The sequence below is a fragment of the Esox lucius genome, chromosome 6 (genome assembly GCF_011004845.1).
Source record: "Esox lucius isolate fEsoLuc1 chromosome 6, fEsoLuc1.pri, whole genome shotgun sequence".
NCBI classification, from domain to species: domain Eukaryota; kingdom Metazoa; phylum Chordata; class Actinopteri; order Esociformes; family Esocidae; genus Esox; species Esox lucius.
This window is the reverse complement of record NC_047574.1, coordinates 23,314,637-23,327,510: the sequence shown is the minus strand read 5'-3', so window position 1 is coordinate 23,327,510 and position 12,874 is coordinate 23,314,637. Positions and strand designations below refer to the sequence as shown.

Below are 12,874 nucleotides of genomic sequence, written 5' to 3'. Positions count from 1 at the left end.
GTATAAACAGTCCTAGTCTGTGTTGTTTATCTGTAACGAACTTGGAGATCTCCGTTGAACAAATAATATTGCTGGTGTTGGTAGAATTGTTGAGGTGCCACTGAGTACTTTTCGTTGCCTCCCAACTACAACATAATTTTTTTCTTCTTTTTTTTCTGACCTCAGTAACTACAGGGAATACTTGGAAATCTGGCTATAAATCGTATTTATCTAAATAAAATGTTGATCCGACTCGTTTGATGAGAGTTGTTTCGGAGGAATCATGTGTAGTCTACTCCCCAAATTCATTCAGAGGAATCATGTGTAGTCTACTACCCAAATTCATTCGGAGGAATCATGTGTAGTCTACTCCCCAAATTCATTCAGAGGAATCATGTGTAGTCTACTACCCAAATTCATTCGGAGGAATCATGTGTAGTCTACTCCCCAAATTCATTCAGAGGAATCATGTGTAGTCTACTACCCAAATTCATTCGGAGGAATCATGTGTAGTCTACTCCCCAAATTCATTCAGAGGAATCATGTGTAGTCTACTACCCAAATTCATTCGGAGGAATCATGTGTAGTCTACTCCCCAAATTCATTCAGAGGAATCATGTGTAGTCTACTACCCAAATTCATTCGGAGGAATCATGTGTAGTCTACTCCCCAAATTCATTCAGAGGAATCATGTGTAGTCTACTACCCAAATTCATTCGGAGGAATCATGTGTAGTCTACTCCCCAAATTCATTCAGAGGAATCATGTGTAGTCTACTACCCAAATTCATTCAGAGGAATCATGTGTAGTCTACTCCCCAAATTCATTCAGAGGAATCATGTGTAGTTTATCCCCCAAATTCATCATCAGTTTTGGGTGTGTCTACATGCTCAATCAGAGGGTTTGGATTTTATTTGTCATCTCTAAAATTTGTCACGCTCTCAAGATGGGAACTGATCAATATATCTGAAGCCATCAGCTGAGTGCAAGATCAATGTTCATTTGCCACATTCTCCCATTTCACTGTTAATTGTTACAGTGCTTAATATTTTTAAAACACTGTACGTTAATCAAACTGAAAAAAGACAAGATTACTACAGAAACATGAGCTGTGACCACACCCTGGATAGTATGGAGCCTCCATTGTCCTGTCCTCCTACAAAGCAGAAATGGAATGACTCTGCCGTGGCTGGTGACTTCTATCTCAGCGACGGTGAGGTCACCGTCCCCCTTTACAAATTAGGATTGGTACGTGTTGTGTGGAATAAGAAGCAGGCCATGCTGATACAGGGCCAGCCGCACTTGGCCCCCCCTTGCTCTTCTTCAGGAGGGCTCCAGACAACCAGTCGACCAGGAGGGAGAGATCCGGCCACCTCCCCATTGCATCAGCCTAAATTCAATGCAGCGGCTCATTGAAGCGCATTCAGAGCACATGCCCTCCGACCATATCACAAAGTCAGTGGTAGGATAACCTAAAGTAGCAGGCGTAAAACACAGCATCAGGGCAGCATCTCCCACGTACTGGACGAGAAGTAGAACAAATGTCTAGGCAAGGCCCGGAGCCATGGCCAGGCACGTACACAGGTAAGGCTCAACCTGTGCAGAGCACATGACCCTTTGTATTATAGTGCCCTTTCCAGTTTGTATGGACCTGTTCGCACTCCAACTGGCATGTGTCGTCCGTCATTTTTGCCGTGCATCACGCACTCTGACACAACGACCGTCCATGTGAGCCGACAACTCCGCCCGTTTAATCAGTTTCAGCACATGCCTCTCAAAAGGTCTGTGCACGGTACTGGCCATGGGGAGTGGGGGGTTAGCAGCACCTTGCCATTCCAAATGCTTCACTATTAACAACTGATTTGACAGAGATGCGTGCCGACAGAAAGAATCATCATTTTCAGATTGAGCATCCAATAAGCGACAAACCACCCCTTTATCATCATAGCAGCCCATCTATCTGATGCTCACTGGCAAAAGAAAGTATAGATTAAAAAAAGAGTATACCACAGTGAATTAGAAACATTAGTAACATTTAGTTAGACAAGTAGGCAATGTTTGACTCGCTCAGATGCTTTCTCCAGAGTTTCAGACACTGACAAATGAAAGTAAAGTGTGTGTGCACACTGCTTGGATGTTGAACCTGTTTTGGATGAATGTGCAAAGGTAAACTAGTTTTCAATATGTTTGAGATTTGTCATTTGTTTGAGAATCAGATGAAAACATCATGACTGACTGCATTCGTGCTTTATGGAAAATGTCTTTTTTTACAGGAACATGTGCCGGTATTCACAAGGGTCCTGTGAAAAAGTGCTCTCCTATCATAAAATGCCCATTGAACATATTCTAGCACTAGGTCTGTGCTTGTTCTCTGCCGTACTGTTAAACAAAATATTTTTGACTAAGTGTCACTATGGTAATGTACAACAGTGACATGGCCTAATAGGTTCTGCTTTTCATTGTCCTCTGAAAACAGGAGCATCCAGGTTTTTGGGATCCCGCAAAGGGTATGAACAAGGAAATATAAGAAAATAGCAGCCATCACTAAAAACCCAGGCTGTTTATGGTTTCTGAACAAACAAACTAAATCCAGTCAATTATTTCTGATCATGAAATCAAGCATAGATCGATCTCTGTAAAAAGGTATCCAAAGCATATTGCTAATCAGCTCTGACGTTCAAAACACAGGAATGTGTGATGATATTATTTCTGTAGAATTTTACCCTGATGATGTCAAAATAATAAACAAGCTGCTTAAACGTCATTCTGTGACACCAGTCCTCTGAGAAAGGGCTCAATCGAGCCGTTATGTGGGCGCATCATGAGTGCCCCCAAAATGAACAAAGATCTCTTTATCTGAATCCTCAGCGTGTCGCCGTGGGAACGTGAAAGACGAGCATGCATTGGGATTTAATCCAAAGGCAAAATGTTTGTCTGCTGGCTGCTCAAAAACTAGAGTATGCTGTGACATATGCGCAAACTTCAGGCCGATAAACTGTCACAAAACCCAACCCTAAAGGTGGAAAAGGCAAATGGTCAAGCCTCAAGTTCATTGTGACGAGACAACACCATAGCGTATTCACAACCGGTTGTCAACAAATCACATGCTTGCGCAACATCCTGGGATGAAGTGTGCTAATTAGGAGATGACAGACTTAATACAGACAGGAGGTCCTCTGTTCAGTTTTAACTTCTCAGCGGGGCATCACTAGTGGGACACCTAACTTCCACGACAACACCACAACACAACAGCGCGTAGTTAGCGCCAATTGAAATCTCTTCTTCGGATTTAAATTATATCCCAAAAACAATTTACATGCCTTCTTATGCCTACTCATCTATGAAGATTTTCTTGCAAATAAAAGAAAATAAACCAATGTAAAGCCTAGTTCTAAATTACATGTTGACCATGAAAAGAAGAATTTTAACAACAAAAATTCACTGCATCCAGGCCTGAACTGATTGCCCATTGGGCTACGCCCATTCCGTATAATACAACAATTCAAATAACTGCTATCAATTAGAGCAGTCAGAGTATATACCGATTGCCCAAACGTTACCAGATTGCTGCTCTACCTGCTATGACAGTAGGGCACGCAGACTTTTGCTGCATTGAGTCAGACCTCCCGTGGGACAGACCATGTGACCAAACTGCACCGCTATAGAGGATCAAGCTCAGCGCGCGTTTATACCTTTTCCGCGAAATAAAAAGGGCGTAATAGCAGGCCTATGTGCGTGAACGAGACTGATACCCATTTTGATGGACTGCAGTGGAATTGTACTGCAGAGTAAAATTATAATAATGTGTGGTGGTCAAGGTGAGTTCTTAGAGGTAGCCTAAACCCCCACATTGCGGCAGAACTGATTCCCGTTAAAGCCGCATGGCCACGACACTAGCTTATAGGCTACGCTAATAATAATAATAATAACCCTTGTAGTTTATAGGCAAAATAATGAATTATCATATCAAAGCTAAATATATCGAGAGCGCATATCTCTATACCAAAGCAATCACGTACAAGGACGAGTCACACCAACCGTGAAAACGGAAAAGGAATCTTCCTGGTGTGATCTCAAAAAGCTGTAATGCGCACTGATATAATGTGCGCACCTACAGAGTAGCTTCAGCTTCCAATAATAGCTTAGAGTTTTTTGCAGGATAGCCTACTTCAGAATCACAAGAGGGTAACAAAAGAGCATTTTACCTGCTATTATGTTGTCTGGTGTCGATTCTTTCTCAGTCGTCATGTCCATCTGTTCTATCTTTCCTTGAGTCTCCCTTAAACAGTTACACATGCAGTTTGTCCTTGTTTACTTTACGATATATGACAACCTCAATTCTCTTCCCTCGGATATTCGCTCTTTTTTCTTCACTTCCTTTAACTAGAAAATAAGACTTGCTATTAATGGCGAGCTAAAAAGCACATTTACAGGATGCACAGCGGGCTTGACCCATTCAGCTTAGTCGAGTTTAAACGATCTAAACATCCAAAGAAAGGAAGTCTGGTAGTAGGCTACCCCAGGCTCCTACTTTCCGATTGTTAGGTAGCCCTCTGTCCTGTCCTGTCCCGCCCCTCCCCGGCTAGCGCAGCTGTTCTGGCAAGGAATGTCTCCCAAACCAGGCTAAAGTCTAAAGCAGGGACTGCAAGGATGCAGCACGAGCCAGCCTATACCAGCGTTTATAAACTTTTTTTTGCCAGGGACTGGCAAATTATGGTCTTTTCTGGAGACCGCCTGCGTAAAAATATTGATTTTATTAAAACATGTTTTATGACAATTTCTTATAATACAATATTTGCTAATATTAACACTAATACAATGAACTAGCAAATTATGATTCTCTATTTTAAAACATCATTCTCTATTTAAGGACAAGTTGGGCCTACTAAAAACAATTAATGGTATTGGGAACTTCATGTCAGGGAACATCATCTAGTAATAAATGACGAAAAACAGACATTGCTTTAAATTGGGATAATGCCTCAGTTCCCTTTTAGCGTCCTAGCAAGCACGTTTATTTATATAGCACAATTCATACACAGAAGCAATTCGATGTGCTTTACAAATAAAAATACAATTATATAAAAATACAATAGCATAAAAACAAATACTTAAATGAAAACATCAAAACAACATCATAATAAGAAAACATTGAATAAGAAAATAGAAATAGAATAAAAAGTGGATAAAAGAATAGGAAGCTATAAAAGCTGTAAGGCTAAACTGTGGGGTTAAGTTTAAGTGCTCAGTCGGTGTGTGAAAAGACAAGTGTTTTAACCTGGATTTAAAAATGGATACGTTTTGGGCATGATAAGATCTTCTGGTAGTTTATTCCACTTGTGTGCAGCATAACTGCTAAATGCAGCTTGACCATATTTAGTTTGGACTCTGGGTTCTACTAGCAGACCTGTGTTCATGGATCTATGAGCCCTGCTCGTTTTATATTCTTCAAACATATCAGAAATGTATTCAAGGCCTAAACCATTCAGTGATTTATGAACTAAAAGCACCACTTTAAAATCTCTTCTGTAACTGACTGGAAGCCAGTGCAAAGATTTAAGAACTGGAGTGATGTGTTCTGTTCTCTTGGTCCTGGTTAACATTCTAGTAGCAGCATTCTGAATGAGCTGCAGCTGTTTTTCAGTTTGTTGGGGAGTCCAGTTGAGAGGCAATTACAGTAGTCAACCATAAAAGCATGGATGAGCTTCTCTTGGTCTTTTTGGGACACCAAGACCTTGATTCTGGCTATATTTTTAAGATGATAGAATGCTGTTTTGGTGACCGCAGAACACCAAGATTATGCACTTGGTCCCTGGTTTTTAGGGCCTGAGAATCCAGCTCTGTACTAATACTAGTTCTTTTATTTTTGTTGCCAAACACAATAATTGTAGAATAATCCATTTTATCTTGGTTTAATTGTAGACAATTTTGGTTCATCCAGGTATTTATGTGCTCTATTTAGTGACACAGTGAGTCTATTGAACTGCTGTCAAACAGTTCAAGAGCCATATATATTTGAGTATCATCGGCATAGCTGTGGTAGTTAATGTTGTTTTGTAGAATTTGGCCCAGAGGTAGCATATAGAGATTGAACAGAAGCGGTCTGAGAACTGATCCCTGTGGAACTCTGCATGTCATAGCCACCCTATCAGATTCATGATTACCAATGGTGACTAAGTAACTCGGCCATCTAGATAAGATCTGAACCAATCAAGGACTGTCCCGGAGAGTCCTACCCAATTTTCCTGCCTATCTAGAAGTGTTCTATGATCTACAGTGTCAAATGCTGCACTGAGATCTAATAAAACCAGAACTGTTATTTTTTCAGAATCAGTATTCAGACATATATCATTTAAAACTTAGCAGGGCCATTTCAGTGCTGTGGTGAGGACGGAAGCCTGACAGAAATTTGTCTAAGAGACCGCTTGAGGTCACAAAATTGCTGAGTTGAAGACAACCTTCTCAATGATCTTGGCTATTAAAGGGATAGATGCATCCAGTGCTTTATGGCAGTTGTTTTTAGAGACATTGGGAAAATGCCTGACTGCAGAGAGCTATTAACTGTTTGCTGTAGGTCCATTGTTATAGTTAAAAAAAAGTCTGATGGCAGTGTGTCGAGACAACATGCGGAAGCTTTAAGATGTTTCTTCTAGGGATTTTTGATAAGTTGTATTAAATTGCGACATAACCAAGTTATGTCTTGGTGGTCATAGTTACGGTACAGTGTCATTAACAGACTGTGTAGTTGTAATGGTCTGTCTAATACTTATAATATTTTCACTAAAGAAACAAGCAAATTCATTACATTTCACAGTGGACATGAGTTCTGATGCTATCTGCTTTAGGGGGTTTGTAAGCTTGTCGACTATTGGCAAAGAGTGTGGGTATTGTTAAAATTCTTCTTCTTGTTGATCATTCCCGATATATTTTGCTGTCTGGCCCTGCAGAACTCATTGTTGAAGCTGCCAGGGATTTGTTTATAGAAGTCATAGTGGATTGGAAGTTTAGTTTTCCTCCACTTACGTTCCGCTTTCCTACATTCTCTTTTCAGGGTGCTTACCAACATATGGTTCTCCATGGTGTTTTCTGTTTGCTCATAGTTTTCTTTACCTTTACCGGTGCAACACGATCCATGACATTCAATATTTTGGTATTAAAATGATCAAGGAGTACATCAACTGACTCAGCACTTATTGTTGGAGCGATAGCTATGGCTTCCATGAACTGAGCATTGGTACTCTCATTAATGTACCTTTTCTTAACAGAAACAGAGTTTACTTGAAAATACGGGGGTGATAAGTGAATAAAAAAAGACACAGAAATGATCAGACAGGGCCAAGTCTTTGACCATGACGGAGGAAATATCGAGACCTTTAGAGAGAACCATATCTAGGATGTGGCCTCGAGTGTGCATATGCTCTTTCACGAGTTGAGTGAGATCAAATGTGTCAAGCAGTGGCAACAGGTTTTTTGACATTATTGTTTGTATTATTATCTATGTGGATGTTAAATTCTCCTGTAATAATAAACAAGTTATAATCAACTGATATAATAGAGATTAGTTCAGCAAATTCATAAATAAAATTTGCAGAATATTGTGGAGGTCATGAAATGGTTAAAAGCAATATTTTGGGGGCACCCTCCAATGTAAAACAGAGGTACTCAAAATAAATAAAATTACCCAGTGTATTTTCTTTGAACTGGAATGTATCTTTGAATAGGGCAGCCACTCCTCCTCCTTTCGTATCATTTCGACACGTATTCATATAGCCACATTTCTTAGGGTGCTGTCTCGTTAAGAACAGTAGCACAACAATCTTCTGTTAGCTGCGTTTCAGTGAGAAACATAAAATCTAGGTTGTAGGATATTATAATGTCATTTACCAAGAATGAATTGTTGGCGAGGGATCTGATATTAAGTAAAGCCAGCTTAATAGATGAAATCCCGTCACCCGTCTGCATACCTGAGTTTGAAAATTGCTGACCTTTTCATTATCATGGTATAAGCTTCTGCAGTCCTGCCCAGGCACATTTTCTTACCATCTCATTATGTAAATAATGACCCAGAAATCTATAAAATAATTTTCAGGTTACCTCTTATTTTTAGCTTTTTGTACTGCCTTATAGGAGACCAGGAACAAGGTACCCTTTTCGTCTTTTGCTTGTAATTAAAATATTTATTTAGTTAGATTTATGTCACAACCAACATATAACGCTAAACTAGCTAAAACTACCTACTGTAACCATTTTAGATCATACCAGATGTTTGTGAAAGTGGCTATAATGACATCTCACTGACACAGAAGGCAGAGGTAATAGTAAAATAATGTGTGGTTAAATTTGAATAAGGACTTTATGTTCTTTTTGTGAGGAATGTCTCTTGTCTTGCCACCCTACCCCACAGCTCAAACTTGAGAATATGCATGATGGTTGTACAATGCAGGGGTGTGCAGTTCATGTAAGAATTTCATGCAATACTTTAAGGTTGTTTTAGGCCCCTTGGTAGCCTCCCTGATGAGCTTTCTCCTTGCCTTGTCCTCAGGGATGTCCTTATCTTTGACATTTTGCCTGGACGTCCTGACAGGCCACTTCTGGGTGGTGAGGATAGACAAGAATAAATCATCCACACACACCTTTAACATGGATGATGCCTTGATAGTGGTAGGTTTGATCACAGATGAGGCAGCCTGTAAGAAAAAAGTCAGAGAAGTGGCAACGTGGTGCCTGGAAAATAGTTTATTTCTCAATGTCAGCAAGAAAAAGGAGCTGATCATGGACTACAGGGAAAGGCAGTGGCAAGCCTGAGGGTAAGTGTTGGTACTGTAGTACTGGTAGGATCCGAGTTCATCACTGTGGCCAAACTCCCTGCCATTCAGAACCTTTACACTAGGGTTTTCTAGAGGAAAGCCCTAAAAATAGTAAATGACCCCAACCCCAGGTTGTTCTCTACATTATGGAATTGCAGGCATGGTATGTGGTACTAATGCCTCAAGTCTGTAACTAACAAAACTCTGTACAGCCTCCAACCTGAAGCCAACAGACTTTAGACTGACAATTAATTATCAGATAATATCTACCTAGCTATCTATCTATTGAGCATGTAAATTCAATCCACACACACACATACCTTGCAAACATCTGTAGTTTAATGGCAATTAAGTGCTATTTGTGTAGTATCAAGTGGTTTCTAGCCCCTTTGAGGCATGTTGATTTTTCCTATTCTTAGGAATTCAGTCACAAAATGTGATTAATTCACCAATGCTACCCCTCTCAAGAACACAGACGTGCATCCTGATGCTAACAAGCTGTGCAGGATGCATTAGAGGGGAATGTGACTAAAAGACATCACCAATTGACTCAAGGAAATTAATTGAATTCAAATTTCCTAAGTCTTAAGCATTAACTGAGACGTTTACTGATGCAACACAGTGGAAAACCTGCCCCTGTCCCAACTTTTTTTAAACGTCCATCCATCCATCCATCTTCTTCCGCTTATCCGGGGCCGGGTCGCGGGGGCAGCAGTCTAAGCAGGGATGCCCAGACTTCTCTCTCCCTAGACACTTCCTCCAGCTCTTCCGGGGGGACACCGAGGCGTTCCCAGGCCAGCCGGGAGACATAGTCCCTCCAGCGTGTCCTAGGTCTTCCCCGGGGTCTCCTCCCGGTGGGACGGGACCGGAACACCTTCCCAGGAAGGCATTCCAGAGGCATCCGAAACAGATGCCCAAGCCACCTCAGCTGACCCCCCTCAATGTGGAGGAGCAGCGGCTCTACTCTGAGCTCCTCCCGGGTGACCGAGCTTCTCACCCTATCTCTAAGGGATCGCCCAGCCAGCCTGCGGAGAAAGCTCATTTCGGCCCCCTGTATCCGGGATCTTATCCTTTCGGTCATGACCCAAAGCTCATGACCATAGGTGAGAGTAGGAACGTAGATTGACTGGTAAATCGAGTGCTTCACCTTGCGGCTCAGCTCTTTCTTCACCACGACAGACCGATACATCGACTGCATTACTGCAGAAGCTGCACCGATCCGTCTGTCAATCTCCCGTTCCATCCTTCCCTCACTCGTGAACAAGACCCCTAGATACTTAAACTCCTCCACTTGAGGCAGGCACTCTCCACCAACCTGAAGTGGGCAAGCCACCCTTTTCCGACTGAGGACCATGGCCTCGGATTTGGAGGTGCTGTTTCTTGTGTTTCTGATAAACGTGTTTCTGGAAAATTCACAATGGGCATGTCTTTTCTCAGTTTAAACATTTGATATGTTGTGTTGTACTATTTTCCACTAAATACAGGGATAAACGATTTGTACATCATAGCATTCTGTTTTTATTTGCATTTTATGCAGTGTCCCAACTTTTTTGGAAACAGGGTTGAAGATAACACATTTTTGCATTTTAGTTTTTCCACTTGGAAACATTAACTTTACTTTTGGTAAGCAAGTCCATTATACAGTGCCACTGGAAATAATTCAGTCCTCTCACTATTTAATTTACCATCAGTCTACAAACAATACCCCATAATGACAAAGCACAAACACATTTCTTGGAATTGTGCCAAAATTGATTGAAAATAACAAACTGAAATATCTCATAATTATTTAGACTCTTTGAGCTCAAATTGAGCTCAGTTGCATCCTGTGTCCTTTGATCACCCCTTGAGAAGTCAACACAACTTGACTGGAGTCCACCTGTGGCAAAATATATTGATCGGACATGATTTAGAAAGATACATAGTGTCTATTTAAGGTCCAAAACCAAAAGATAAGCCATGAAGACCAAAACTCCCGTAGACATCCCAAAGAGAATCATGTCAGGGCATTAACCTGGAAAAAATATAAACTAAGGAATAGGTTCGGAACCACCAAGATTCTTTCTAGAGCCGGCCAAACTAAGTAACCTGGCAAGATGTCCAAGCCAAAAAACAAGTATACACCTGTATTATTTTGGAACCACTTATGCTGTACTTTAGCACAATGTATAGTATTATAATAGTAATAATGACATTTCAACAGTGGCTCCCATTCTTTTTCTGTCAGGTCCCCTATTTTACATTCAGAACATTCAAGGACATTCACTTCATGAGTTATGAAGATACTGGGAGTTTTTTGGGGGGTTCAACGGAATGGTTAACTGACAGCAACGTTCAATTGTTTTGGATGGACAGCTACATCATATGAGTGGTAAATTACTGCACTTGCATTAAAGGGGCATTTTGGAGTAATTGTGAAATGGTAGACATCTATCGGTCATTTCCTGGATGCTGACATCCAGTTTACACAATTTATGTTGAGTGGAAGAACATGCAGATATGTCCATTCAGGTGTACTACATTATTCAAATAAGCAATTAACATCCAATCAAGTTCTGTGGCAAATATAAACATATATTTTAGTAGGGTTGTGGTGCACTCATAGAAAATATGCCAAGGCCCATTGAAGCTGTTCTGGTGGCTCATACTGAGACCTTACTGAGATTCTAAGTTGGTATTTCTTTCAATGTATCACCAGTCTGTAGCCTTCACATGATAATCCATAAAAATAAAAAGTTGTCCAAAAAAAAACGTATATTATGTTTGATCATTGATAAATTGTTAAATATAAAGAAAAAGCAAGCTAACCTGGTCCATGTTTACCTTCTGGTTCAGTGAGCTATGTAGAAAGGAGAAAAACGGTTTGTCGCATTGTGTTTTAAAGATTAATGTCCCCATCTTCAAATCTCCCAAGCTCTAGGAATAGTGAAAAGTTTGTAACTGAATTACACATCATGAAATTGAGAGGGAAGACAACAAATGAATATACTACATTGGAAGTAACTGGTAAAAATATATTTGAAACCGACATTCTCTTGCTTTATTTGTGTAGAGCTTTTCTAGCACAATTACACAAAGTGCTTTACACAATAAAAATATAAATACATTAAAATAATAATAAAAACATGTATAAATACATATATATTATTTTAAAAAGTTAAAAAGAATAAACTAAATATAAAATCACAATGGTAAAATATTCGTAAAAGCCATCTTATAAAAATTCTTATTTTATTATATCTTATTTTGGCAATGTTTCTAAGTTGATAAAAGCATGACTGCACCAGTTTTTTGTTTTATATTCAAATTGTATGTCTGGATCAAAGAAAACTCACAGATTTCTGGCCACAGGCACAATCTTTTTTTTAAAACTTCATCCGAAATAGATGGAGGGGCCAATAATTAAAACGTTGGTTTTATCAGTGTTTAAATTAAGAAAATTATTGGACATCCAGAATGTAATGTCTTCCAAGCATTTATGCAGAACACATAGTCATTTGGCTATGTGTTCTGCATAAATCTTGGTTGAAGACTTCAACCCCTGAGATCCCAACCCAAAGTTTGTCAATTAAAATGTTGGGGTCCATATTGTTGAAAGCTGTACTAAGATCCAGTAACAACAAGATTGAACATTCCCCAGTCTGCATTCAACAAGTCATTTGTAACCTTAACAAGAGCAGTTTCAGATTATGTTTCTAATGAAACACTGGAATATCTCAAAAATAAAATTGTGTTCCACCACCTGTAAAAGTTGTTTTGCTACAAATGTTTGGATAAGAAGGGCAGCTTCGAAATTTGCCTGTAGTTTTTAGAGGTGTCAAGATTAGGTTTTTAAGAAGAAGCTGAACAGATGCTGACTTATAATAGTCAGGGACACAACCTGTGTGGAAAGAACTGTTTGTTGGGGAGAGTAGTTCAGGGACTACTGGCCTGAACTAGGGACTATATATGCTCAAAACAACCCAGCAAAATGAGTTTTGTGAGAGTTACCACATTTGCTTGATCGCCTTGGTAACTAAGTTCATAAACAACCAAACACCTTTGTCTGAATACATAAAAAGGTAGCGGACTGTTTGGAATAGTAACAA

The 12,874-nt window shown here is 39.9% G+C and overlaps 1 protein-coding gene across 2 annotated transcripts in view; it reads right to left on the bottom strand.

The window, feature by feature from the left end:
* hspa12a (heat shock protein 12A) overlaps window positions 1-4,614 on the bottom strand; it is a 40,239-nt gene extending 35,625 nt beyond the window's left edge. For both annotated transcript variants that reach the window (XM_010870267.4, XM_010870268.4), the window contains exon 1: window positions 4,185-4,614. In XM_010870267.4, the coding sequence (XP_010868569.1) occupies window positions 4,185-4,275 (91 nt within the window). In that variant the 5' untranslated portion in view covers window positions 4,276-4,614. The remainder of the gene's footprint in view (window positions 1-4,184) is intronic.
* Between the last annotated feature and the right edge of the window lie 8,260 nt (window positions 4,615-12,874).